Here is a 27,935-nt window from a genome sequence, read left to right on the forward strand (position 1 = left end):
AGCCTGGAGCCTGCTTGGGATTCTGTGTCTCCCCTCTCTCTGCCCTTCCGCCACTCACACTCAGTCTCTCTCTCTCTCTCTCTCTCACAAGTAAACATTAAAAAATATTTTTTTTTAAAATCCCTTTTGGTAAGGTAACGTTCTCTTTTGGTCAATATATTCTATCCTTGCAGTGTTATTTCAACAAAGTGGTCCTGGACATATTCCAAGCATTCATAAACGGTTGCTACGTCCTGTGTCAGCAAGAAACTCGTAATTGTGCGTAGCTTTCTTACATTAATATCTCAGTGCTTTGGCAGTAATGGCAAAAATAGAATTTCTGTATTCTTAAGGACCATAAATGTTTGTTTTTGTTTTTTTAAGGAAACATTTTCCATCTGATGAAATACAAAGCCCAAGTTTCTGCTAGTATTCATACTTGAACCAATATATTGAGGCTTGCTTCACTTAAATCAATATACGAATGAGGCCGCCAGTCGGTTGACTACACTGATCTGGAGGCTGAGGACCCAGGTCTGTGGTCCCAGGGACACCTGATGGACAGAAGTGCAGCGTGACCACCGACCTGCCTGCAGGCCCCGGCAGAGGTCTGTCCCTGCCACCTCCTCCGTTCAGCTCCAAGTAACACTGACCCAGGAGGCATTTTGTTGAGCAAATCTGAGAAACCGCGAAAGACCGTATCACGGGTACTTTCCTATTGTTTTCACAGCCCACGAATCGGAATCTATGTTCTGTAAAGGTTGACACGGAGTCACGTGGATTCTTGATCAGTTACCACCACCAGCATTTGGGAGAAGCAGAAACTCTCTTCTCCAGAAATAGGGACCCGCTGGGCTCATGTTTTAAATAGAGTGTTTTTTTCCTTCACGAAAATGAGGCCCAGATGCTCACAGGGCGTCTCCCACACCTGCCGGTAAATGGGGGAAGAGCCAGAAGAGGCTGCAGGGGTGTTGCTTCTCCCCAGGGACTCAGCGCCTCCTTCTGGTGAGAGATTTAAAGAACACCAGGCAGGACCAGGGAGAGCCCTGCTGGCCGGTCTGGGAGCAACCCCACCTGGGTTCTGAGTGTCTGGTTCTTCCTTTCCTTTATAAGAAATAGAGAAATCTGGGGCATCCGGGTGGCTCAACTTGGGCTCAGGTCATGATTTCGCAGTTTATGAGCTCGAGTCCCGCATTGGGCTCTCTGCGGTCAGTGCCGAGACTCCTTCCGATCCTCTCTCCCCCTCTCTCTCTGCACCTCCCCTCTCTCTATTAAAAATAAATAAGCATTAAAAAAAAAAAGAAATAGAGAAATCCTACAGAAATACACAAGTAAATCATAATGTGAGGAAAGCTTCCAGGAAGATTTGAGTGCTGAGACCTACCTTTCCCAAATTTTTATAAGCTTACGCATTACAAAAATGAGTACACAACAGAATAGAAACATGGAGAGAAATATCCTTAGAATAGGAATGCCTCTCCTGGGAGCTGACTAGCTTTTAAAATCTAGATCCGGACGACAATCCAAACCAGAGACTATGACTCAGGGGAAGGGAAATAGGTCCCAGAGAAAGGGATTCCTTAAGTCACTGGCTTGCCTCTGAATGTGGTTTAGATCCTTCCATTGTTTGATCAGATTTTTCTCTCCCTTTTCCCAAGTGTTTAGAACTTGAGTGGATTGAGAAAGGGGGGAGGCAGGGAGTAAGATTCCAAAACCCCTTAACCCAAGGTTGCGGGGACAGTGCAGAGCCGGCTTGGGATTCTCTTTCTCTCCCTCTCTCTCTGCCCCTCCCCTGCTCACACTGTCTCTGTCTCTCTCAAAATAAATAAATAAACTTAAAAAAAAAAAATCTTGGGGCGCCTGGGTGGCTCGGTCGGTTAAGCGTCCGACTTCGGCTCAGGTCATGATCTCACGGTCTGTGAGTTCGAGCCCCGCGTCGGGCTCTGTGCTGACAGCTCAGAGCCTGGAGCCTGTTTCAGATTCTGTGTCTCCCTCTCTCTCTGACCCTCCCCTGTTCATGCTCTGTCTCTCTCTGTCTCAAAAATAAATAAACGTTAAAAAAAAATTAAAAAAAAATCTTTTAGGTGTTAAAAGAGAAAATTATAGCTTTGAGTTATACTTCATTAAATATGAATGTGATCTTCCTTGCTTTGCTTTATATTACATTTACCCCATGTATCTGTATTTATAGCTATGTATTCAGCTTTCTTTGTCTTTTTTTAAACAACCAGAGATATTTCACAGAATTTATCTTATTCACATATTGTGATAACCAATGTGTCTGGTCTTATTTAAGGCATTTAACTTTTTTTCTACATAGTATGATTTTTCTTGTTTTTTTTTTTTAATGTACTTACTTTTCTTGAATAGACCGTATCTGTGGGTCTGTGTGTGCACGCGTATGCTCACACAAATGCACACGTCTTTTACCTTTTTTCTCCACTATGATTATTTGGAAACATACTATCTGTTCTTTTATTCCGTGGGTTGCTATATACAAATGCCTCACAAAGGTAATAAAACACAGTTCTCCCTTTCTTTATCAATAGAAAATGGAACAGTAACTATACCTCTTTCCTGACCTGCACCCATAATCTCAAACCCCAATATCAAGCTTTAAAATTGGAAAACTTTGCAGTTATATTTACTATTTTAATTTATCCCAATATTTCAGTATTCTGTTTTTGAACATCTAATGATCAACACACTGATGTTCTGTAACCCATCAGTATCAGGCACCGTGATAAATTGGGGTCAATTCTCAGCTTCAAGGACTGCCCACCACTAGACAATCTGCCTGTAAGTTTCTTTTTTTTTTTAAGATTTTATTTTATTTAAAAAAAATTTTTTAATGTTTATTTTTAGAGAGAGAGAGAGAAAGAGTCAGAGCACGAGCAGGGGAGGAGGAGAGACAGAGAGACACAAAATCCGAAGCAGGCTCCAGGCTCTGAGCTGTCAGTGCAGAGCCTGACGCGGGGCTCAAACCCACAGACCGCAAGATCGTGACCTGAGCCGAAGTCCAATGCTCAACCGACTGAGCCACCCAGGAGCCCCTTAAGATTTTATTTTTAAGTAATCTCTACACCCTATGTGGGGCTCGAACCCACAACCCCGAGATCAAGAGTCGCACGCCCCACCGACCGAGCCAGCCAGGCGCCCCTGACTGTAAGTTTCCTAATTCACACAACTGAAGAGTGGTTTTGCATGGAGTCCAAAATCAAGATGTGTAAGGACCCGTCCTCCCATCCTAACTTCCGGAAGGCTTACAGCAACTTGTGGAGTCCAAAACAATTCTGTGACACAGCAGGAATGTGTGAGATTAGCATAATAACAAGATGAACCAAAGTGTAAGAAATTCATTTAAGCATCCAACCACCCACCTCCAGCATCCGCTCCAGGTGTGGCCTCCCCCCCCACCCCAGTCCAACATCAACTTTTTCTCGTTTTAAGCCTTGCAAGTGACATACCTCTGTTTCTTGGTTTGTCTGTAAGGCTCCCTTCTTCCTTCTCATTTTTATGAGCTATTTGTAATTTTTTTTAGGACTAATGGCATTTATGACCATTTCCCCCCTACCTTTGTTTTTTCTCTATTTTTTTTCACCCAGGCAAAGCAATACAATGTCCTACACCTTCAGTTAGTTTAGCTCATTAAAGTCAGTTTGGGATGCCTGGGTGGCTCAGTCGTTAAGCATCTGACTTCAGCTCAGGTCATGATCTCACAGTTGGTGAGTCCGAGTCCCCTGTCGTCGGTTGAGCATAAGCCCTGCATCGGGTGAGCTCCAGGCCTGCATCGGGGAAAAACACGGGCCCCAGGTGAGCCCCACTACCCTCTCTCCCTCCTTCTCTCTCTCTCTGCCCCTCGTTCACTTGCACCCTCTCTCTCTCGAACCAATCAATCGATCAATAAATAATGTCGGTTTGGAAAAACAATTTGTATTCAGCAAGATCTTTCTTTTTTTACGCCGTCTATAAACGTTACTGGACTAATTGTATCTTTGGGGCAGAGACTTACTCATTAGGCCACTTGCTGGTGCTGAGCTGGCCTGTTTTACTTGCCACTTGCTCCCGCATTTAGATAAAAATAAGCTCTGATGAATTTTTCCCCGTGGCATGACATTTCTCTCGCAAGAGTCTTTGCAGAACACTTGTCCTGGTCATAATCCAGCATCAGCTACCTTCTATTTGCGCGCGGTCTCGAATTTCTGGCTCATCACGGGCTTTTTTCGGTCTCGGATTTTGAAACATCTGTTCTGGTTTATTTATGCTCATGGACCAATGCACCATTCCAAACCAGCAGAGAGCTTCTCTGAGCACAGGGAGGGATTGTGCTTCCCAAGCTTCCCGACCACGTGAGGCAGATGAGGGGGATGAAGATCGCAGATGGCATCTCCCCCTCGGGTTTCTGCCCCTCCCGAACCCTAGATTCACACCTGAGCTCCCTCGATCCTGAATGATGCTCCTGGCCAATCTCGTTCTAGGGCCAGATCTGAAAGCTCCGGGTTATTTTAGGTTTTGTTTTTCTCCGTCCTTTCTTTTTCCCTTTCCTTGTTGGAACTTAATATTCTCCTAATGAAATTCATCTTACATTTGTTGTTGTTCTTCCCCTGTAAATTTCCAGCTTCCAGACACGGGATGGATAGTAGTAATTCCAGTCATGTCCTAGGAAATGCGGAATGAGGACCCGTAGCAGGGCAATAAGATGAGTTCAAGGCCAGCCATGATAAATGAGAGTAACTTATTATTTTTCTATTGAAATGTTTATGTATTTATTTTTGAGAGAGAGAGGACAGAGGATCGGAAGAGTTCTCTGCGCTGACGGCAGTGAGCTGATGTGGGCGGGGCTTGAACTCAGGAAGTGTGAGATCATAACCTGAGCTGAAGTCTGACGCCCAACCGACTAAGCCAGCCAGGTGCCCTATAGCTCTTATTTTTAGGAATGGGCCTAACATTTACTATCAGGACGCAGACACCTGTCAGTTTCTCTGACTGGAGCTGCTCCTCCCTGGTCCGTGCTCAAAGCAGCCCCGCACCTCACCCAATGCCCGCCAGGGGCACTCTGGTCCCATTCGTCCAGTCCAGACCCACTACCTGTGACTTGGGCTCACCCCTTGCCAGAGCCTCTCACGGTAAGGGATGTGTCCCTCTCCCACATCATCTGTGAAGTCCACATAGGCACCTGGAACCTCGAGACTGGGATGGGAATTTTACTCAGTTGGATCCAGGGGATTCAGGGTGCCCATGCTGAAAACACGTGCAGGTGAACACACACACACACACACACACACACACACACACAATCGCCCCTGTCTCACAGATTCTGGATTCTAGAATATGGGAGCCAGATCTCCCTTTATATACCTTCTCAGCACACCCATGATAGTATTAACCTCTAGCCCATACCTGGCAGAGAAATGAATCTGAGGAGGAGGAGGAGGTGAAGACCACCCACTCCCTTTTAAGAGGGAGGTATGGGCAGATCAGCTAGCGATTGTGGCCTCCATGACACTGGTCATGGGGAAGGAAGAGGGAATTGGTGGCCTTGTCCTCCCCCAATACCTACACAGCATCCCACCAAGGCTGCCCCCCCACCCGGGGCAAATCTAGACTGAGGAGGGGGTCTCCACTTAAAAGACACACAGGTCCTGACCTCCCAAGAATCCTTCTCCATTTCTGCCCTGAACAGACGTCAAGCAGGGATGCTCATCTGTGACAAACCCCACCCCTGGAGGAGGGGACAGCGAGTGACCTTCACCTTAACCATGAAGTAATTCTGGGAGCCTAAGGCTGGGGCAGCATTGCTTGGAGCAGACTGTGGATGAAGTTTACACAGTGCTGCATGGAGTCAGAACTCGTCCCCCCATCTCACGTGTGGCTGGCACAACACTAGGTGAGTGCCCATCGGGGACACTGGAGGAGACAGAGCTGGTATGGCCCAAGTAGCAGGGCAGGTGGGTCCCAGCCTGGGCCCTCTGGGAGCCACACGCCACCCCGAGTTTCCTGGTCCCTTCTGGACTCACCTAGGGCTCCAAGTGGGCAGACACGGGTGAGGGTCTAGACAACAAACGAGAGCCAGTGGGAGAGGAGAGGGATGGGGGGGAGGGGTCAATGGGGCAGCCGCAGGTCCACCTGGGAGCCCAGCCTGAGGCAGGGGAAGGCTGTGGGGGTCTCTGTCCTCACTGAGGCTCCGGGAAAGGTTAAGAGCAGATCCAGGATGAAATCAAGTCCTCTGTGTTCAGGTGCCTTGGGATATAGGTCTCTGGCTGGAGAGGGGATGCATCTCTTGGGAGAGATGGGTTTAGCGTTCTCAGGAATGTGGGTATTTCCTGGGTAGGAGGAACGGGAAGAGGGTTCTTTAGATCAGGTGGCTCAGATGCAGTCAGGCTATAAAGGGGGCTGAGCTCACACGTGTTGCATTATGTATATGACCAACAGTAGTATTTAGGGAATTAGGGGGCTCCCAGCTGGCTCAGTTGGAAGGGTGGAGGCGTGTGAGACTCGTGATCTCAGGGTCGTGGGTTCGAGACCCATGTTGGGTATAGAGATTACTAAATAAGAAATAGGGGCGCCTGGATGGCGCAGTCGGTTAAGCGTCCGACTTCAGCCAGGTCACGATCTCGCGGTCCGTGAGTTCGAGCCCCGCGTCGGGCTCTGGGCTGATGGCTCGGAGCCTGGAGCCTGTTTCCGATTCTGTGTCTCCCTCTCTCTCTGCCCCTCCCCCGTTCATGCTCTGTCTCTCTCTGTCCCAAAAATAAATAAACGTTAAAAAAAATTAAAAAAAAAAAAAGAAATAAACTTAAAAAAAAATTTAGAGAGTTCGGTTTGGAGTGGGAACCAAGAGAGGTATGGCACCGGGCACGAGTTTGGAAACTGAAGCAGGGATGTGGATGGGGCTGGGCCTGGGGGCGTGGAACGGGTGTCACTATGATGGAGCGAGTCTTCACTCCCCTCGTAGCCCAGGATGGAAATCGTTGAGAAGCTCAACCTAGGGTAGGGCCATGCTGCAGTCCGCCGAAGTCTGGAGCGGCCCAGGAAGTGAGCAATGAGTCAGTCTTCAGTAGCTCACACCTAAGGGCAGACCAGCCAATCAGTCCCCTCCTAAGGAAACTACGTGCTTGCCGGTGATTCTCAAACAGTCTGCTGGGGAGCTTAGGAGTGGCCTGATCTGAACTGCCCAATCAGAAACGGGTCAGTAAAGGCTGGGCCAGCTGGCTGCAAAACATTCCAGTCCTGATCATTCTCCTTCATTGGCCTACACCCTCTTCAGAAGCGATGATACCACGAAGGTGTATCTTAGGTAAGGAGGACCCCAAATCTCACCCCATCCCCCACGCAGTTCCCACACCCCAACGTCATCCCAGTCTCCTCCCCACCCCTGGCCACCTCAGAAGCACCTGTCTGACAAACAGCTCCGTTCTTTAACAAACCATAAACCTTCTGTCTGTCTGGGAGCCCAGTCTCCCCTTAGTACTCGTCCCCCAGAAAGCCTCAGCAGCTCACGACCTGTTTGAGCTAGCTCCCTTGCAGGGATAGCCCCAAACCAAATTCTGCACCTTTATTATTATTTTTAATGTTTATTTATTTATCTTGAGGGGGGAGGGGTAGAGAGAGAGAGAGAAAGAGGGAGAGCGAGGATCCGTGCTGTCAGCACAGAGCCGAGGTGGGGCTCGAACCCACGAACCATGAGATCATGACCTGAGTTGAAATCAAGGGTTGATCGCTTAACTAAGCCACCCAGGTGCCACCCCCCCAAAATCCGTACCTTTAAACCACCCTAAACTGGCCTTCTTCCCTACTCATCTGCCTTCCCTGAGGATCCCTCGACCATTTTCCCCACCCCACTTTCCTCCCTGAGATATAATGATTTATAAGAAATCCATATTTGATCATTCAGATAACCAAAACGTATTTCTCACGTACATTTGGTCTTCACAAATTCCTGAAAATGACTCAGAGCCATAAAGGTGAAAGGAAGGCGACTTTTGAACCCCACCCAAGAATGGGAGCTGGTAGCCAGGAGGACCAAGCAGGCGGACGAAGGAGGGGAACATTCATTCCCACCTTCCCCACCTCCTGGGAGGGGAGAAGGGCCAGAGACCGAATCGGCCAATGGTCAATGACTTAATCAGTCATGATTATGCAATGAAGCCCCATAAAAACCCAAAAGGACTGGGTCTGGAGGGCTTCCAGGTCGGTAAGCAGGTGAAGACTGGGGAGCATGGTATGCCTGGAGAGGCTCAGGAACCTTCCCCAGACCTTGCCAAGTGCATCTCTTCATCTGGCTGCTGATTCATATCCTTTATCAGAGCCTTTAATAAACCGGTAACATAAGTGGAGGTTCCCCCAAGTTCTGTGAGCTGCTCCAGCAAGCCGGACGAACCTAAGGAGGTCACTGGAACCTCCAATCTGTAGCCGGTGAGTCAGAGGCACAGGTGACAGCCCAGGTGGGATTGTGACTAGTGTCTGCCGTGAGGGGTGGGGGACAGTCTTGCGGGACTGAGCCCTTAACCTGTTAGGAGCTGATGCTATCTCTGGGTAGACAGTGTCAGGACTGAGTTGAATTCTCAGACACCCGCTGGTATCTGAGAATGGCCCCGTGTTGTGTGGGCGTGAATTGGGAATTCCGACTGGAAAAGAGCCCACTTTATTTTTCCCGTAGGAGTTCCTGTCTGCATAACAATTTTCTTCCTCCAGGGTTCAAAGGCAGTGGCAGGTAAGACCAAGGAGAGAGAATGGGGAGGGAGGAAGCTGCCCTGGGCATCTGTCCCTCCTTGGACGCCCACCATCAGTGTCTCCACCAGATGCCCCCACGGGCTCAGGTCTGTGGCTGTGCCAGCCCGCCCCTCGGTGTGGGGACCAGGTCTACGACCCCTTGCAGCACTGCTGTAGCGATGACACCATCCTGCCCCTGAACCGGACTCGCCAATGTGGCCCCAACTGCACCTTCTGGCCCTGCCTGGAGCTCTGCTGTCCCGAGTCCTTTGGCCCCAAGAGGTTTGTTGTGAAGTTGAAGGTCCTGGGTACCCAGTCCCAGTGCCCTTCGTCGCCCATCTCCAGGATCTGCCCCAGGTAAAGGCCCCAACTGCTCGCGGCTGAGGGAAGGAAGCAGGGATGAGGGACACAGAGGGTTCTAGGGGGATCCCCTTCCTGTTATTTTTATCTCCGGCCATTTCTGGAAACTTCCCACTCTTTTCCTTGTCTCCGTCTCATAATTTCCTAATTTTTCTTTCTCTGCAGCTGAAGGAAACCTCTCTAGGCGAGCTCCTTACAAAAATGGAATGTTTTGCATTTGCCAGCACAGACCCGCGTATATCACCAGCTTCCCGCCCTCCCCCGCCACAGCCCCCTGCAGGGTTGGCAGGAAAACAGAGAAGCCAACTGACCTGACCTGCAACCTGCCTCCTGGTCCCTGTGCTGCCCATCTTTGAACACTCAGAGACTCCCCCACGACCTTCAACTCCTTGTGCCTCAGTCACTCACCTGTAAAATAAGCATGTTACCCATCTCCTTGACGGACGTTTTGAGGAAGACGCGCAGGATTTGAGTATTAGGGTGAGCAGGATGAGATGGAAACTCTTGAAAAATCTGCATGTGTATTTTGAAATGGAGACAAATAAAAAATATAAATTAGCCCAAGGCCTGTGTAATTTAGAAAGCTCCTTCTAGAATATCAGATGGCTTAACATTGCATACGTATATATAACTGAAACTTCTCATTTTCTTGTTTTTTAATCTCTTCTGAATCTGAATAAAGGAAACCTCATTTAAAATGGAGTCTGGGGGGCGCCCGGGTGGCTTGGTCGGTTAAGCGTCCGACTTCGGCTCAGGTCATGATCTCACGGTCTGTGAGTTCGAGCCCCGCGTCGGGCTCTGTGCTGACAGCTCAGAGCCTGGAGCCTGTTTCAGATTCTATGTCTCCCTCTCTCTCTGCCCCTCCCCTGTTCATGCTCTGTCTCTCTCTGTCTCAAAAATAAATAAACGTTAAAAAAAAATTCAAAAAAAAAAAATAAAATGGAGTCTGGGGTGGCCGGGGTGCCTCAGTCGGTTAAGCGCCCGACTTTGACTCAGGTCATGATCTCACAGTTTGTGAGTTCAAGCCCTGCATCGGGTTCTCTGCTGACAGCATGGAGTCTGCTTGGGGCTCTCTCTGTCCCTCTCTCTCTCTCTGCCCCTCCCCAACTTGCACGAGGACGCGCTCTCTCTCTATCTCTCTCAAAATAAATAATTATACATAAAATAAAATATAAAATACAATACAATACAATACAATACAATACAATACCATACAATAAAATACAATACAATGTCAGGAGCCCAGATTGGGAGGGGAGGAGAGGGGTAAACTTTCAAGCTATACCTCACAGTCCTTCGAAGAACCAACTGGAAGAAGCCCACCTCACTACCTCAGCAAGAAGAAGATTCTGTCCTGGCAACAGCGCAGCCAATGAGATGATCGCACCCCAGCCAATCAGAAGATCACAGCCCAGCCAATGAGAAGCCACCACACTTATAACCCAGTTTCCTCCAAAGAAATTTTAATTCAGAAAGCTTTCTCGAGTTACCCCTTCTCTCCTTAAAAAAGTGTGCCTTGGGGCACCTGGGTGGCTCAGTTGGTTAAGTGACCACCTCTTGGTTTCAGTTCAGGTCATGACCTCACAGATTGTGAGTTCGAGCCCGGCGTCAGGCCCTGCACTGACAGTGTGGAGCCTGCTTGGGGTTCTCTCTCTCCCTCGCCCTCTGCCTCTCTCTCTCTCTCAAAATACATTAAATAAACTTTTTTAAAAGTGTGCCTCAGGGGCGCCTGGGTGGCTCAGTTGGTGAAGCGTCCAACTTCAGCTCAGGTCATGATCTCACACTCCGTGAGTTCGAGCCCCACATCAGGCTCTTTGCTGACAGCTCAGAGCCTGGAGCCTGCTTCAGATTCTGTGACTCCCCCTCTCTCTGCCCCTCCCCTACTCATGCTCTGTCTCTCTCTGTCTCAAAAATAAATAAAAACAGGGGCGCCTGGGTGGCGCAGTCGGTTAAGCGTCCGACTTCAGCCAGGTCACGATCTCGCGGTCCGTGAGTTCGAGCCCCGCGTCGGGCTCTGGGCTGATGGCTCAGAGCCTGGAGCCTGTTTCCGATTCTGTGTCTCCCTCTCTCTCTGCCCCTCCCCTGTTCATGTTCTGTCTCTCTCTGTCCCAAAAATAAATAAACGTTGAAAAAAAATTTAAAAAAAAAAATAAATAAAAAATAAATAAATAAAAACATTAAAAAAAAAAAAAAAAAAAGCGTGCCTCTCCTTTGCTCCCTGGACTTGCCTGTGGCTTTGCCACAGCTTGTTTGTCTGGGATTGCAATTCTTTTCTTCGCCCCAATAAACCCATCTTTTGCTGGTAAAGTAACTGACAGCATCTACTTTTGAGGCTAACGACACCAAAATGTTAACTTTGTGTGAGGTGATGAATGTGTTAATTATCTTGATCTTGGTAATAATTCCACAGTACATTGTATATCAAATCATTGTGTTGTATACTTTATAAACACATACATACGTTTGTCAATTATCCTTCAATAAAGCTGAAAAAACCCCACTTAAACGGGACCATTTCAATGAACAAAGCATGACATGAAACATAATTACAAAGCAGCTTTTGTTTTCACACCTCTTTCCTTTTCGATTTTTTCCTGATGCTTCCCCTGCCCCTGGATAAAAAGGTGAAATGCCATGAAATTTTCTGGCCTCTTTTATTTTTTTAATTTTTCTTTAATGTTTATTTATTTTTGAGGCAATGCGAGAGACAGAGTGCAAGCAGCAGAGCGGGCAGACAGAGCGAGACACAGAATGTGAAGCAGGCTCCAGGCTCCGAGCTGTCAGCACAGAGCCCGACGCGGGGCTCGAACTCACGAACCGTGAGATCATGACCTGAGCCGAGGTCGGACGTTCAACTGACTGAGCCACTCAGGCGCCCCGAATGGCCTCTTTTATTTAGTAAATATCTTCTTCTGACCAATTGAAAATGTCCAGAAGTATGTAAAAGTGAAAGCAACCACCTTGATTTAAGCTTACATGTCATGCTCCCTCCTAGCTCTGGCCCTCCGCAAAAGTGGAAGCCTGCGTACAAGGAAGGGACGTGGGCGCCTTTTATTTTCCCTAGCACGTGCTTTTGTGCACCTTCTCCCAGTTTTCTGACTTGGTTTCCGAACCCACCAACGTAGGAGCTCGGAACCCTCTGAGCCTCACTGCTATCGCTCCCCAGGCTCCTACAGCGGTGGGTCCTCCTCCATCAGGACCATCATGGTGGCCCAGCACTGACACTCCCTGAGCTTTGCAAATATTTAAAGCTGCTTCCTCCCCTTCTGGGTGCATTCTGGCTTCTACCCACACACACCTCTCTCACCCGAACTTCCTTTGATGGGGGGCAAGGGCCTCAATTCCGCTTGCGTGTTTACATTCCTTCTCAACCTTGCAAAGTCAGCAACCAAAGTCCAGCGGCAGCTGGGCTGGCGGGCGTCATGCAGATGTCCATGCAGCTACAGCAGATGGGCCACTGCCAGCCACGGAGTTGTGGGCTTATGCAAAGCGAGGGCTACTGCCTGGGGACGCCAGTGCCTGGATGGGGGCAGACGCAGGTATGAGGGCCCGAACCTCACGTGTGTAACTTGGGATCTGTCTGGGTAAAGGGGTGCAGGCTGGCTCCATCCCCATGGGAGATGCACCTGTGCAACCCCCCCAGGAGGCAAAATCAGGTGCACTGCGCGCGGCACGACTCTCCCCGGACTCCAAGGGGCGGCGGAGCCCTGACGGGGCCCGGGGGCCGCCAACGGAAACCATTAAGGAGGATCACAGCCCCATGCGAGGGCAGTCGCAGCCACTAACTCAGCAGAGTCCCAGAGTCCAGGAAGCCCCAGGGGCAGCAAAAGCGACCGCACTGCGAGCCTAACAGCGCGACCTCGACGGAAACATGGCGGCTCCCTCCGCCGCAGCAGTGCGCATGAGCGAGCTCTGCTGGAGGCGCCTGCGCACTGCGGCGCTGCGCCGCACCGCATGCTCCGCGTCCTCCAGCCAGAAGGAGGGACTGCTGGGGATGCTGGGCTGCGAAATCCCAGGAAAGGGTGCCCCGCAGGCCTTTTGAGTGACAGGGTAAATGCTATATGCTGCTGTGTTTGGTGCATTTTAAACCCGCCCTTGATCCCACCATTGGATGCTGTTATAACCCCTATAAAAACTAAATGACCGAAAACACAGACCAATCCAAGGCGTGTCGAGTCCGTTGATGCCTCTTTGGATAGTAGTTCACGGTTGGGGCGGGGGTGAGTGCAAATAGGTTCAGGGTAAGTTTTACCCCCTTCTCCCTGGGAAGTTGACCTCAGGCATGTTCTCTAGATACTGTTTCTTTGGAGCCGCCGTGGTTTAAGATAAAGGCGTAGTGTCAGCTGTGTTATCAGGCAACATTGTTTATCATTTAAGAGCTCGCCTGATCCGCACTGAAAACTGCGACTATGTGACCGGAGTTAGAGATCCCTGGAAAAGGAATGACAGACATAGCTTTCTGGACACAAGGAGAGTCATTTTAGGCCCCCGGGGCCATCTTATGAAACAATGTAAGAATAAACAGCCAGGAGGTTGACTAATCCTATCAGGGCAATAAATCAGAGTTAAAACTCCCAGTGCTCATTCATATGTGAAGACAGCCTTGTGCACACTAAGGAGTAATCTTTGTGGGATCTAAGCCCTTTTGAGCACTCAGATACTAGACCACAAGGAGAGAATTGATAATGCTGACCTTTGCCAAACCTAGTGACTTTGACCTGGACTCAGTCATGTTAAGATGATTTTTCCGCCACGGGGCACCTGGGTGGCTCAGTTGGTTAAGCGTTCCCCCAGTTTTGTTCAGGGAGACACTACTTTGGAAAAGACCCACCGCATTTTCCTCGTTGAAAATAAAACCCTTTCTTTCCCTATTCTTTGGCTTCATTGTGTCTTGTGGTTCAACACTACCAAGAGGCCGAGATGTGAACCCAGTTTCTGGTAGCAAATGGACCCATAGGTCCAGAGGGCCTGCATAACCTGTGGACTACTTAAGAGAGAAGTCTCGGTTTTCCTGGGTGGATTTTCTTGTTTCTGAGCACAACGCTTGCCTGTCTTGGAAGCTACACTGAGTTTCTCTCTTCTAGTCTGTTTTCCATTCACAACCACTATGTGTCACAGCAGCCGATTTCTGCAGTTCACATACACAAGTCACAATAGGCTTCAGCTCAGCAGAGCAGAGTTAAGAGGACATAGGAGGGAAAACCAACATGCCACCATGACAGCGTTAGACACATCTTTATGGGGATGCCTTGCAACTATCTAGGGGGTCCTTTCTGGCCTCCCAAACAGGCAGCCCAGTTGAAAGGGGTAGGCCACGTGGTTGGAGATGCAAACTGTCTCACATGTAGATCCTCATACGGGACAGGAACCATCAGCTTGTATCAGCCCATGAGGGTGGCTTCCAAAGTATACAAGTGTCATATTCAGAAAAAAGAAACTTCACCCAGGAAAACAAAAACTTACTTCTTAAACCTTTTTTTAAAAATTTATTTATTTTTGAGAGAGAGAGAGAGAGAGAGAGAGAGAGCCATCAGGGGAGGGGCAGTGAGAGAGTGAGAGAGAGAATCCCAAGCAGGCTCCACACGTCAGCACAGAGCCCATGCAGGACTTGAACTCACGAACTGTGAGATCATGACCTGAGCTGAAATCAGGAGTTGGACACTTAACCTACAGAGCCACCCAGGTGCCCCCTTAAACAATTTTTTTAAAAACAGTCCAGGCTACGTAGGCTACGGGCCCACTGACGATCCACTTAGTCTGGTCAGGGGTCTTTTCAATGATAAACAATGTTGTCTGATGACACAGGTGATGAGGGAGCATAAGGCAGGCTGACACCCCACAAACCACCCCCCACGAGGTGGGATGTGTGTGATACATCAGTCACTCCTGGCTGCCCAAGGACAAAGGAAAGGGAGAGAAAACCAATGGTTAACTGATAGAGGTCACAGTCATGCAGGACTTGAATCTCCATCAGTTTACAAATATCTTAGTAAATTATGAGAAAAAGGCAACCTTATCAACAGCCGAATCTCCAGGAACCCCCTACTGTCTTAATGCTAATGCTTTGCTAGAAGGAAAAACAACCTTAGCTTGACAATAGCTAGGCCTCCTGTAATCTGTGTCTCCTTCAGCATATGGAAATCCCTTTAAGAAACTTCCTCTTGACTTTACCTCCCCACAACTCCACACTATATAAGCAGTCACTCCTCACAACCCCAGCACAGCTCTTTCTGCCCATGGGTCCTGTCCCCGTGCTTTAATAAAATCACCCTTTTGCACCAAAGATGCTTCAAGAATTCTTTCTTGGCCATCAGCTCTGAACCCCCATCACTCCAAAACCCCATCACAGGTGACACCCCACATTTATCTTAACCCCGGATGGTTCCAAAGAAACAATACTAAGAGAAGGTCATTAAAAAAGCCCTGTGGCGGGGAGCCTGGGTGGCTCAGTCGATTAAGTCCGACTTTGGCTCAGGTCGTGATCTCACGGTCCGTGTGTTTGAGCCCTGCGTCGGGCTCTGGGCTGACAGCTCAGAGCCTGGAGCCTGCTTTGGATTCTGTGTCTCCCTCTCTGTCTGCCCCTCCCCTGCTGATGCCCTGTTTCTGTCTCAAAAATAAACAAAACATTAAAAAAAAATTTTTTTTTAAGCCCTGTGGCTACTGTCCAAGATTCTTGGGATACTTGCTCAAGGAGCTCAGCTGCCAAGCTGTGAGGAAGCATCAGTAGCCACATGGGCAGGAACTAAGGTCCCTACCCACATTCCTAGACTGAGCTCCTAGGTAGCACCCAGAACCAGCTTCTCAGGCACACAAATGAGATGTTCTGGAAGCAAATCCTCCAGGCCCAATCAAGCCACCCCAGCTAATACTGTGGGAAGGAGAAATGAGCCTACCCACATTGTATACTTGTGAAGAAAAGAAATGATTGTTGTTCTCTTAAGCCATGAATAAAAAGAAAGGAGACACTTTGTGTTAGAAATAAGCCCACCGACCCAATCAAAGGAGGGACACGGAGACTTGGAGTACAGTGAAGCAAGTCTTTAATCAACGTTCTTGCAAAAGCAGGTGTCTGAGGGACAGGTGCACTTGGGGCAGTTACAGCAGACGATTTACTTCCTAGCATATAAGCCCCTCCCCTAGTTCCTCATTGGCTGAATACTACAGAGGTTAAAGCCTTACCCAGATGTTGCCAATGTCTATGTAAGGCACGTTTGGAGGGCTTGGAATTCGTGCAAACTGCACATTGGAGGCCATCCAGAATGTGTTTTAACACTTGGAACTAAAACCCTGGGCCCATCCTACCTCATATTTCTTGATAATGTAGGACATAATCAATTGGTATATTGTTTCAGTGTTCCCTTTACATATGACTCAGTGTATCGCACACAATTTGCTTCAGAGTTTCCCCTTTTAATGTTGTTACTGGCGAAGCACTCTAATATGTACACAAAGACTTAAGTGTAAGAATATTTATCATCTCAGGGCGCCTGGGTGGCTCAGTCAGTTAAGCATCCGACATTGGCCCAGGTCATGATCTCACAGTTTGTGGGTTCAAGCCCCACATTGGGCTGTCTGCTGTCAGCACAGAACCTGTTTTGGGTCCTCTGTCCCCTTCTCTCCCTCTGCCCCTCTCTCTCTCTCTTTCAAAAAAAAAAAAAAAATATATATATATATATATATATATATATATATATATATATATATAAATACATTTTTTTAAGGTCTATTGTCTTGTTTTTAGGGTAAGACTGGGAAAGCTTAGGTGGCCTTCAAAAGGAGACAAATGAAATAAATTACAATTTGTTTGTAAAATGGAAATGTAGGCAGCTGTAAAAAATACCTGTGTGCTTTGGGATTTTGAAGGGGTATGTATCATGCTACCTTATTTTAGAAATGGAGGGGCACCTGGGTGGCTCAGTCAGTTAAATGTCCAACTTCGGCTCAGGTCATGATCTCACAGTTTGTGGGTTCACTTCCCGCGTCTGACTTCAGCTCAGGTCATGGTCTCGTGGTTCGTGAGTTCAAGCCCCGCACTGGGCTCTGTGCTGACGGCTCGGAGCCTGGAGCCTGCTTCAGATTCTGTGTCTCCCTCTCTCTCTGCCCCTCCCCCACTCACACGCTGTCTCTCTCTCTCTCAAAAATAACTATTAAATTTCTTTTTAAATAAATAAATAAACAAACAAAACTCCGACTCCCTTCCTCTTGACCTCCATCCCCATTGGTACTCCTGAGTCCAATCCTGTTAGCAGTTTCCAGCATCAGCCGCTTCGTAGTTTTAAATAATACGCTTATAATTCTCTCTCATGGGTTTAGGGGCCCAACGCTACCATTTACAAGCTGTGGGATTTTTTTGCCAAATGACTTGAGTGTCTCAGAACTTCAGTGCGCTCCGCCCACGAGGAGGTAACAACACTTCCCCCGGCTGATGCTTGTAAGTGTACAATAAAGTAAATGCATTTGTAAATACCGTGGGAACTGGGGGGCCCCAGCGTATTTCTTATCCAAGTCGAGTCCATCCCTGGAAACATTTTGTTTTTAACTGTTTAGTTAGTTTTGAGAGAGAGAGAGAGAGAGAACACGAGTGTGGGAGGGACAGAGAGAGGGAGACAGAGGATCCGAAGCAAGCTCTGTGCTGACAACAGAGAGCCCCATATGGGGCTCAAACTCATGGACCGTGAGATCATGACCTGGGCTGAAGTCAGACACTTAAGCAACTGAGCCCCCCCGGGTCCCCCTGGAAACAGTTTGGATAGAAACGTTTGAGGACATAAGAACTTGGATTCTATTTTTTTTTAAGATATTTTTAAAGTTTTTGTGTGTGTTTTTTTTTAAGTAATCTCTACACCCAATGCGGGCTCAAACTCATGACCCTCCGATCAAGAGTCACACGCTCTTCTGACTGAGCCAGCCAGGCGCCCCCGCTTATGGTTTTTTCGTTTTTGTTTTTGTTTTTGTTTTTACTGGCTGACTCAATCAGCCTTGCCTCTTGCTTGACCCTAGGTTTCATGGGATTTCTATGAAGATAATTTAATTATACAGAGATTCATTCTCCTTGCTAACAACGTTTATGATTTGGCTTTCCAGTCAGTTGTACGGTTTATCCAGAACATTCTCTTCCATGTGGTCAGGAACTCCTTGCTTGTAGGTTCAGAATTATGAATGAAGCACCCAACTAATTCATTGAGAAGACAGGAATGGAGTTCTTCTGTGTCTGTGTTCCCATCAGCTGTTCTGTGTGAGCGGTGTGTCCCCATAGATGAGTCTTCTGGTAGGGTGCCATGGGCACGGGCAGGCATTGCAGAAACCTGCGTGTGCAAATACCAACCCACACAGTGCTTGCCTGGGCAGCACATGTACTAAAATTGGAACGATACAGAGGAGATCAGCAGAGCCCTGCATGAGGAACACACGCACATCCATGAAGCGTTCCTTGTTAAAAAAAGGAAAAAAAATGGGGTGCTGGGTGGCTCAGTCGGTTAAGCGTCTGACTTTGGCCCAGGTCATGATCTCGTGGTTCGTGGGTTCGAGCCCCGCATGGGACTCTGTGCTGACAGCTTGGAGCCAGGGCCTGCTTCAGATTCTGTGTCTCCCTCACTCTCTGCCCCTCCCCCCTCTCAAAAATAAGTAGACATTTAAAAAACATTAAAAAAAAGAAAAAGAAAAAAACAGGGGCACTTGGGTGGCTCAGTCAGTTAAACATCTGACTTCAGCTCAGGTAATGATTTCACGGTCCATGGGTTCGAACCCTGCATCGGGGTCTGTACTGATAGCTCAGAGCCTGGAGCCTGCTTCCGATTCTGTGTCTCCCTCTCTCTCTGCCCCTCCTCCACTCACTCTCTGTCTGTCTCTCTCTCAAAAATGAACAAACATTGAAAAAAATGTTTAAACAGAAAACAGAAAAAGCAAATACCAACCCACACAGACTCCTGCCAAATTAGGGGAGAAGGGCTAATTTATATGCATGCATCAGGCTGTAACAGCCCTCCAGCCTGGCCAGTCTCAAGGATTAACTTGCTTCCAGGTAACACACTCCTTGCCTGTTGACTCAAGGCCCTTGATTTGTTAACAGAACTCATTTGCTTTCTTTGAGATCGCTGGCCTTGGGCAATAAGGGACCAGGACTTTCTCAGGCCACAGAGGCCAGCAAGTCTTTTTGAAGCCTTAAACTTCCTGATTAGCTCAGCAACCTTTTCGCGAAATGTTTCTTTTTAAGGTCACACAGATGACTTCACTGATCTCCCTTTCCACATCTGTAGACCTGGCCCTCCTTTGCAGAAAGAACAGAGTATGGTCCTCTTGCACAAGCCCTGGACACTAAGGAATGATCTTTTTGTACAACCTGCCCAAACCCCAGGCACCAAGGAACTAGAACTTCTTGTACAACGTCTGCGCACTGAGCTGACTCAGTAGCTGGCATCACGGACTCTGTGCCTAAGCCAGAAATGTCACAGATCACTGACCTCCCTTAACTGATTAAACCCCTTTAAAAATCTCCAGGCCAGGCAGAAACCTGGGAGTTGGACTTTGGACAAGAATCCACCTTTACCGCCAAGTGGCCCTTCATGTGATTTTCTCAGAAACCCAAATCGTCGACTTCCTTAGTGTTGTATCAAACAGCAACAATATCAGTTCAAATTAGAGGAAATCTATGCCAACACCGGCTTCTTTTTTTTTTTTTTTTCACTTTTGCGTAATACAGATTTTTTTTTTCTTTAATTCTCACAATAACATACAGTGTAATCCTGGCCTCAGGAGTAGAACCAATGGTTCATCCCTTATGTACTACACCCAGTGCTCATCCCGAAAAGTGCCCTCCTTACTGCCCACCACCCATTTTCCCCATGGATCCCCACCACACTCCCCCCTCCCCCCAGGATCACTCTCCTTAATAATGACTTTCTGAAGTTTTCCTCATAAGTTGGCGTCTCGTCCTTAAAATACTCGGGTCCCGGTTGCTCCAAGGCCTTTTGTGGTGTGGCCACACCCCCGCTGTCCTTTGGTCTTTACCCCCGTGGGCCCATCTCCCTGTCAACCAGGCCACTCTTCCACATCGGTCTGCTTAGGAGCCCATGGAAGAATCAACTGTAGCTGCAAAGTTACTTGATGGCCGTTGCATTTCCATCCTCTGCCAAATCTGCATTCTAATCCCTTAGGAATGAGAAGGCCCTGTGGCCTGGCAGGTACCAACGTTAAGTCAACGAATCACTGACGGCCCCGGATGGAAACCACGACCTGCCCTATCCTGCCAAGCCGCCCTGAGCTGTTCCATACACAAGACACAAACACTCATGCTTTACCGATTGGGTTTTGGAAGTTAAGCACACCCTGGGCTGCCGGGTTAAACCGCATCTCGTGACACACTTTGGGTCCTAGTTTGTTCGTACTTTGTTCCGGGTTTTTGCATCTGGGCGCATGTGGGTAGCACGTGAGCGTCCGAAGTCGGACGCTCAACTGACTGAACCACCCAGGCGCCCCCAGGACGTGGACATTTTTGAGGAGGACCATTTCTGCACCCTCCATAGCCATTAGATCACGCAACCTTTCAAAGATACAATAAATACAACAGTCCTAGTCAGTTGAGAGGCTGAAAGAAGAAATTAGTAAAAATCTGTCTAGCTTATCGAGTGTCAAAGGGCAGAAGAATCTCCTAAGAGGGCTGATACTAGGTGAGGCTAGATCCGGAGGCCCAGCAATATTGTCACAGACTCGCTGCATCTTCTCTGCCTTCTCAAGAGTTGACCACACTAATTGTGGCTTCCCTCATGGTGGAAAACCGGCTTCCGGAAGTTTCCATGGGTGTAGGTATAGGCCTCCAGGAGCGTCTGCTATTGGGGCACTTGGGTGGCTCAGCGAGTTCAGTGTCTGACTTGAGCTCAGGAAATGGTCTCATGGTTCGTGAGTTCGAGCCTCACATTGGGCTCTGTGCTGTCAGTGGGGAGGCCGTCTGGGATTCTCTCTCTCCCCCTGGTCCCCAATCTCACCCTGGTCCCTCTAACCCAACAGCCTCCTCTCTGCATCCTAGCTGATTGTGTCTATAGGCATTGTGGGATCAACAAAATTTCAGTAACTCTTGGCTCTTAGTTCTTCATGGTTTGGGTTGCTATTGCTGCTGTTAGGAGCAAACCACTCCCTGGGACAGGCAGGCCCCCAGGAAAATCACAGAACAGGTCCCACGCGAGGCTAAGAGGCTGCCCCGCTGCAATTAAGATTAGGGAAAGGCGTGCGGCACAGAGTGAGGACAGGCGGGGGCGGCGCGCCCTCTGGCGGTGGGAGGAGGGAACCTCCGAGAAGGGTGCCGCGTCTTTTTCCCAGCGCCAAAACCAAGCCCAAGGTCAGAGCTGATGATGATGTTCCATTGGGCGCTCGCTACCTGCCAGGCCTAACGCTAGTCGCGCCACCCACGTGAAATACAGTATATCTGGAACTGCTTTAAATAATTATTAGTTTCTTTATTTACTGTGTGACTTCCCCACTGGAAAGTGCGTGCAAGAACTTCCATTTTAATTACGGCTGAATCCCCACCTCCCCCCCCAGCACCTACAACAGGCAGGTGGGGCACAAGATAGGTCCTCAATAAAGATTGTGCACAGAGAGAATAAAGTTCCTTCCTTATCTTTAAATGGGGTGGTTATACATCCTGGATTGTTTGGGACAGCCTACGTGGGCCTGTTGACCCAGCAGAATTATCAATAGCTCCCTCTTTCTCTCTCGAGTGTCATGGTTTGAACAATACTTATAGACTTCACTGTATAGCAGGAGAGGCAGAAACTAATCCGAGAATTGTAAAGATAACTTAATAAGTACCCTTGTGATAAATATGGAGAAGTTGATGTGGGGAAAGCAAAGAGGGGGACTTGTCACCTCTGAGGAGGCAACACAGAAGGACAGTCAGGATGGGGTGTGTGAGGGGGAGGTGAGCATTCCAGGCCTGGGAAATGTCAAGGAAAAAAAAAAATGGGGATTCTGCATTGTCTTCGAACTTTGTCTTTGCTCTAATCAGCATTTAATTAGACTTCTTTCATTATTGATACAACGAAGACGAATGCTTTTTTGCTAAACGCCAGAGACTCTGAAGAGTTTTTATAATGGCTGAATTAATTACAAGATCAACTAAAGGCAGTTGGTGAATTAAATAGTTAAAAAGTCAAAGTCCTAAAAGGTACAGGGGGTAGATTTAATTTCCTATTTATTTTTTAAAAAAAATTTTTTTCAACGTTTATTTATTTTTGGGACAGACAGAGACAGAGCATGAACGGGGGAGGGGCAGAGAGAGAGGGAGACACAGAATCGGAAACAGGCTCCAGGCTCTGAGCCATCAGCCCAGAGCCCGACGCGGGGCTCGAACTCCCGGACCACGAGATCGTGACCTGGCTGAAGTCGGACGCTTAACCGACTGCGCCACCCAGGCGCCCCATGGCATGTCCCACTCTTAGGCTGACAAGATACAGAATAAATAAAATTCTAACACAGGAATACTTCACACTACCTGGCTAAACACTATATTCTTAGTAAGCAATCCGATGTGTACATATTCCTGCCTTTTTACAAAAGGCGCCCTCATGTTTTGTAATCTTAAAGGTAAGGTACAAAGTTCCTGAATTTCTTAAGGTTCCCCATTTAGGACTTGCACAGGGGCTCCTGGGTGACTCAGTTGGTTGAGTGTCTGCCTCTTGATTTTGGCTCAGGTCACAATCCCAGGGTCGTGGGATCGAGCCCCACGTCAGGCTCCGTGCTGAGTGTGGAGCCTGCTTAAGATTCTCTCTCTCCCCCTCTCCCCCTCTCCCCTGCTCTCAGACTCTCTCTCTCTCTCTAAAAATGTAAATAAATAAATAAATAAATAAATAAATAAATAAAATAAACCTTGCACACAGTGCGGAGAAAGTCCCCTGGGGACAGGGTAGTCAAAGCATCTTCAAGGGCGGCAAGAAGGGCAGGGAAGCTAGGGGAAGAGGGCCTCAGGAGTGAGTCGGGTGAGACTAGGTTGAAGGCAGGCCGTGGCGAAGTGCTTGGGATCCATCCTAAGAGTTGTGAGAAGCCACAGAAAACGGTGACTCACGTTTGAGGGTCGCTTGATCAGATCTGAGCCTCGGCCTCATGGGGGCCAAGGTGCATGCTGGAAAGTCACCGAGGGGGTGGGAGAAAATCCAGGTGCAAGGAGACGGTGACTGGACCCAGGTGGGGAGAGTGGAAATAAACCAGGGTGGTCTAATTCATAAGATATTTGGGCGATAACAGCAACATGACCAGGGAGTGAGCTGGTTACTTACCAGTCATTCAGTATATATTCAGCACCTGCTATGGGCTGGGGTACTCAACACAAGAGGGGACACGGTAGAGTTTGGTCAAGGATGATGCTCTGATGCATGGCTTTTGTACCTGGAAGACAATCATGTCATTCCCTTAGACAGGAACTCCTGGAAGAGGGCTGCTTTTGGAGGAGAAAAATCATAAACCATTTTAGGAATATTCATGGGAGGTCCCTGTGGGGCATCGAAGTACAGGTGTGAACTAGGCAGGAAGATACACAGTTCCAGAATTCATCTGAAAACTCCAGGCTGGACACAAACACCTAGAAGTCACTTGCATTTTAGGGGTGGCTGAAGCCATTACCTGGATGGAAAATCACCCAGCAGAAAAAAGAATAGTCTAATGGTCAAGGAAGGAAGAATGAGTCGAAGAGGGAGAGGAAAAGACCAGCTGAGAAGCAGAAAGAAAATCAAGACAGTCTTACGACACAGAAGCTGAGAAAAGTGAACATTTCAAGAAGGATGTGGTCAGCGATGTCAAATCCTGCCTAATTGCCCAAGGCCACCCAGCTAATAAGGGGCAGGGCTGAAATTTAAAACCAGGTCTATTTAATAAATAGCACCAGAACAAATGGCTAGCCATTTAGACATCAAATTAAACCCCTACCTCACACCATATGCAATTATAAATCCTAGCTGAGGTGGGGGCGCCTGGGTGGCTCAGTTAGTTGGTCAAGCGGCCGACTTTGGCTCAGGTCATGATCTCATGGTTCATGAGTTCGAGCCCCGCATCAGCTCTGTGCTGACAGCTCAAAGCCTGGAGCCTGCTTCCCATTCTGTGTCTCCCTCTCTCTCCGCCTCTCCCCCGCTTGCACTCGATCTCTCTCCGCCTCTCAAAAATAAATAAACGTTAAAAAAAATTTTTTTAATAAAATAAAAATTTTGATGTAGCTCTATTTCCTAATCTGGCTGCTGGATACATCCTGTATTCACGGTGCGAAAAGGAACACAGTTCTTCACGCTATTAATTCTATTAATTTTAAAAGTACCTTTGTACATTTTGCTACATGTATGCTATTCCCTAATGCTTTTAAAAGAGACACAAAAAAGGGGCGCCTGGGTGGCGCAGTCGGTTGAGCGTCCGACTTCAGCCAGGTCACGATCTCGCGGTCCGTGGGTTCGAGCCCCGCGTCGGGCTCTGGGCTGATGGCTCAGAGCCTGGAGCCTGTTTCCGATTCTGTGTCTCCCTCTCTCTCTGCCCCTCCCCCGTTCATGCTCTGTCTCTCTCTGTCCCAAAAATAAATTAAAAAAACATTGAAAAAAAAAATTAAAAAAAAAAAAAGAGACACAAAATGTACATACCCAACGACTCAACAATACTAGTTATGGGATTCTTTTCTTCACTTTGCAAATTGGTAACAAAAAGATAAACAACTCGATTATTTTTTTTTTTTTTAGAATTTTTTTAAGGAATCTCTACACCCAACGTGGGGGCTTGAACTCATGACTCTGAGATCAAGAGTTGTGTGCTCCACCAACTGAGCAAGCCGGGCACCCCAGCCCAATTTATTTTTCAAATGGACAAGGGAGATAACAGGCAATCGATAGAAGACAAATCCAAACGGGCAGAAAACATAGAAAAATAATCTCCTGAGTGGTTATAAAAATGCCATTTAAAGTTACAAAGAGATAGTGCCCTCTTCTGGGGTGAATGGGGACTCCAATACATCACTGGTAGAAATATGGATTTTTAACAGCCTTTGGGGGAAACAATCTAGTAACAACTACTAAATACATACAGTCTTTGACTTAGAAAGTCTATATTTATCATTTATAGATGCTTCAGCAGGTAGGGCTGGATGTCTGATAACATTTTGTGCAGCATGGGGGCGGGAAAAAAAATTCCAAAGCTCCAAAAAAGCAAAGATTGTGTCAAAATGGTAAGCCCACATCATGAAATGCTATGCAACTCTTACGACGATTGAATTAGAATTAGCTGCATTGACCTGGCGAGATGCACAAGAGATAGTAGGTGACGAAAGGCAAAGTGATGCGCATGATTTCATTCCGTTATTTAAAAATACATATAGGGGTGCCTGGGTGGCTCAGTTGGTTAAGCGTTCCCATTTCGGCTCAGGTCATGATCTCGTGGTTCGTGAGTTCGAGCCCTGCACTGGGCTCTGTGCTGACAGCTCAGAGCCTGGAGCCTGCTTCAGATTCTGCATCTCCCTCTTTCTGCCTCTCTCCTGCTCACACCTCTGTCTCTCTCTCTCAAAAAGTAAATAAACGATAAAAAAAAAATTGGGGGGTGCCTGGGTGGCTTAGTCAGTTGAGCGTCCACCTTCGGCTCAGGTCATGATCCCGAGGTCTGTGAGTTCAAGCCCGGCATCAGGCTCTGTGCTGACAGCTCAAAGCCTGGAGCCTGCTTTGGATTCTGTGTCTCCCTCTCTCTCTGACCCTCCCCTGCTCATGCTCTGTCTCTCTCTGGGTCTCAAAAATAAATAAACATTAAAAAAATTATAGGGGCGCCTGGGTGGCACAGTCGGTTAAGCGTCCGACTTCAGCCAGGTCACGATCTCGCGGCCCGTGAGTTCGAGCCCCGCGTCGGGCTCTGGGCTGATGGCTCAGAGCCTGGAGCCTGTTTCCGGTTCTGTGTCTCCCTCTCTCTCTCTGCCCCTCCCCCGTTCATGCTCTGTCTCTCTCTGTCCCAAAAATAAATAAACGTTGAAAAAAAAAATTAAAAAAAAAATTATATATATATGATCACATATAACACCATATGTGTGTGTGTGTGTGTGTGTGTGTGTGTGTGTGTGTGTGTGTGTGTATGGTCTTATACGTGTTTGTAGGAAGTGGAATACGGTTTAAAATTCCATCTCTGGAGTCCAGGAAGCCTGTGGCTGACCCCAGGCATCACCGTCTTCTCCCCATATGTGATCACCTCTCTGGGCCTCGGTTTTCTTGGCTGCAAAAGGGGTGAATAGTAATATCTATCTCACAAACATGCCGGAAGCATGTGCTGACAGAATTCATGAAAAGGGCATAGCGATGCCCGGCGCGCGCTTCGCTATCACGGATCTGAGCACAGACGGAGCGTGGACAACGTGGCAGAAGACAACGTACCGCACTGTCGTTGGTGAGCTCACGTGGACAGAGCTGGTGAGTTTAGCCGGCCGGGGGGGGGGGGGGGGCGCACCTGGTTGGCTCGGTCGATAGAGCATGTGACTCTAGATCTTGGGGTTGCGAGTTCCAGCCCCTGGAGCCCCACGGGGGGTGTAGCGATTATTTAAAAGTAAAATCTTAAAAAAAATAAAAATAAATAAAAATAAATAAATAAATAAATAAATAAATAAATAAATAAAAGTAAAATCTTTACTACTGTTTAATAACAATAAACATTTGGTATCAGTTTGGGTACAGCCAGCACGTGCTACTTTTGTAAATTTTTTTTAAGCCACTAAAGCGGAAGGAAGGAGAAGAGGGAGAGCAAAAGAGGGACTCAGCCCTGAACTCGCCAGCTGCTCTAAGAAGGATGAGGAAAGGGGGCCGGCGCAGGGCGGAGGCCCCCAGGAGAGCCTTCCGCCCCAACGGGTGATCTCAAGCCACTGAGTGGCCCTGAGTCCCTCCTGGGCAGGACGGAGCTGCGGGTGACACCCGTGTAAATCATGTTGCTTACCACCGAGGGCAGATTTGAGTTCGAGTCCCAGTGGCCCTTAGGTGGCACCAGGAGCCAGACACCTTCTAAGGGCTCGACCCTTCTCAACCCACTGAATTCCACATGGATCCTCTTGGTCAGGGACTTCATATTATTATTCCCATTTTGTAGGTGGGGAAACTGAGCCACAGAAGGGTCACTGGCGGGAGCCCACGCCCTGGAAGCTGGCCAGAATTGAAACGCGGGCAGCCTGGTTTTGAATGTCGGCTGTGAGCCACCAGGCTCTCCCATGTCCTCTGTCTCAGCAAGGAGAGGTCCCCTCTGCCCCGCCTCAGTTTCCTCAGCGGTGGAATGGGCTTCCCACTAGTGACACCTTCAGCTTGCTGCAGGGGTTGAATGACCTCAGGTTGAATGACTTGTTTTTAAGACGGGAGCTTTGGGGGACGCCTGGGTGGCTCGGTCGGCTGAGCGTCTGACTTCGGCTCAGGTCATGACCTCACGGCTCGCGAGTTTGAGCCCTGCATCAGGCTCCGCGCTGACAGCTCAGAGCCCGGAGTCTGCTTCGGATTCTGTGTCTCCCTCTCTCTCTCTCTCTCTCTGCCCCTCCCAGGCTCATGCGCTCGCTTTCTCTCTAAATACATAAATAAGCTTAAAAAAAAAAAAAAGTCAGGGTGCAATAGCATTGCGTCCCCCCAGGGTGGCTACACCTATCGTGGCGAGCGCTGAGTAAGGCACAGAATGGTGGACTCACGACCTTGTGCGCCTGGAACTAACATAAAACCGTGTGCTCCTTATACGTCAGTTACAAACGGGGGGGGGGGGGGGGGCGTCTGTTACCTCAGTCCCTCCGGGAGGAAGAGAGATGAGACCCGGGCCCCCACCGCATCCTGTTGCAGCCCTGCCAGGGAGGGAAGCAGAATCTGGGGTCCGGCGTGACCCGCCCGTCCCGCCCGGGGGTGACGCAAGGCCTTCCCTACCTCCTGCCC

At 48.4% G+C, this 27,935-nt stretch overlaps 1 protein-coding gene, 1 long non-coding RNA gene and 1 other non-coding gene across 3 annotated transcripts; 2 read left to right on the forward strand and 1 right to left on the reverse strand.

Annotated features, from left to right (window-relative positions):
• The first annotated feature begins 52 nt into the window (after positions 1 to 52).
• Positions 53 to 9,612, forward strand: LOC124511001 (insulin growth factor-like family member 3). Its single transcript, XM_047077807.1, has 7 exons — positions 53 to 258; positions 364 to 686; positions 5,663 to 5,866; positions 7,113 to 7,273; positions 8,636 to 8,689; positions 8,766 to 9,045; positions 9,214 to 9,612. The coding sequence occupies exons 4-7, from the start codon at positions 7,249 to 7,251 to the stop codon at positions 9,215 to 9,217; spliced, it is 363 nt and encodes a 120-aa protein (XP_046933763.1). The 5' UTR covers positions 53 to 258; positions 364 to 686; positions 5,663 to 5,866; positions 7,113 to 7,248; the 3' UTR covers positions 9,218 to 9,612.
• LOC124511006 (uncharacterized) lies at positions 9,474 to 27,867 on the reverse strand. Its single transcript, XR_006961795.1, has 4 exons — positions 27,787 to 27,867; positions 26,418 to 26,593; positions 23,316 to 23,424; positions 9,474 to 9,561 (listed from the first exon to the last, which is right to left on the reverse strand). It is a non-coding gene; the product is annotated as an uncharacterized LOC124511006 (long non-coding RNA).
• Positions 18,381 to 18,486, forward strand: LOC124511990 (U6 spliceosomal RNA). Its single transcript, XR_006962029.1, has one exon. It is a non-coding gene; the product is annotated as a U6 spliceosomal RNA (small nuclear RNA).
• Positions 27,868 to 27,935: the final 68 nt, after the last annotated feature.

This window comes from Lynx rufus, unplaced genomic scaffold (assembly GCF_022079265.1).
Source record: "Lynx rufus isolate CCGP_SWC_20201006 ecotype Redwood Valley unplaced genomic scaffold, mLynRuf1.p SCAF_16, whole genome shotgun sequence".
Taxonomy (NCBI): Eukaryota; Metazoa; Chordata; class Mammalia; order Carnivora; family Felidae; genus Lynx; species Lynx rufus.

Excerpts from the sequence above, each read along its gene's own strand:
- LOC124511001 (XM_047077807.1), top strand. The coding sequence starts at position 7,249 with ATGATACCACGAAGGTGTATCTTAG. Across the intron at positions 7,274-8,635 it reads ACCACGAAGGTGTATCTTAG|GAGTTCCTGTCTGCATAACA; the intron begins GTAAGGAGGACC and ends TTTTTCCCGTAG. Across the intron at positions 8,690-8,765 it reads GGGTTCAAAGGCAGTGGCAG|TGTCTCCACCAGATGCCCCC; the intron begins GTAAGACCAAGG and ends GCCCACCATCAG.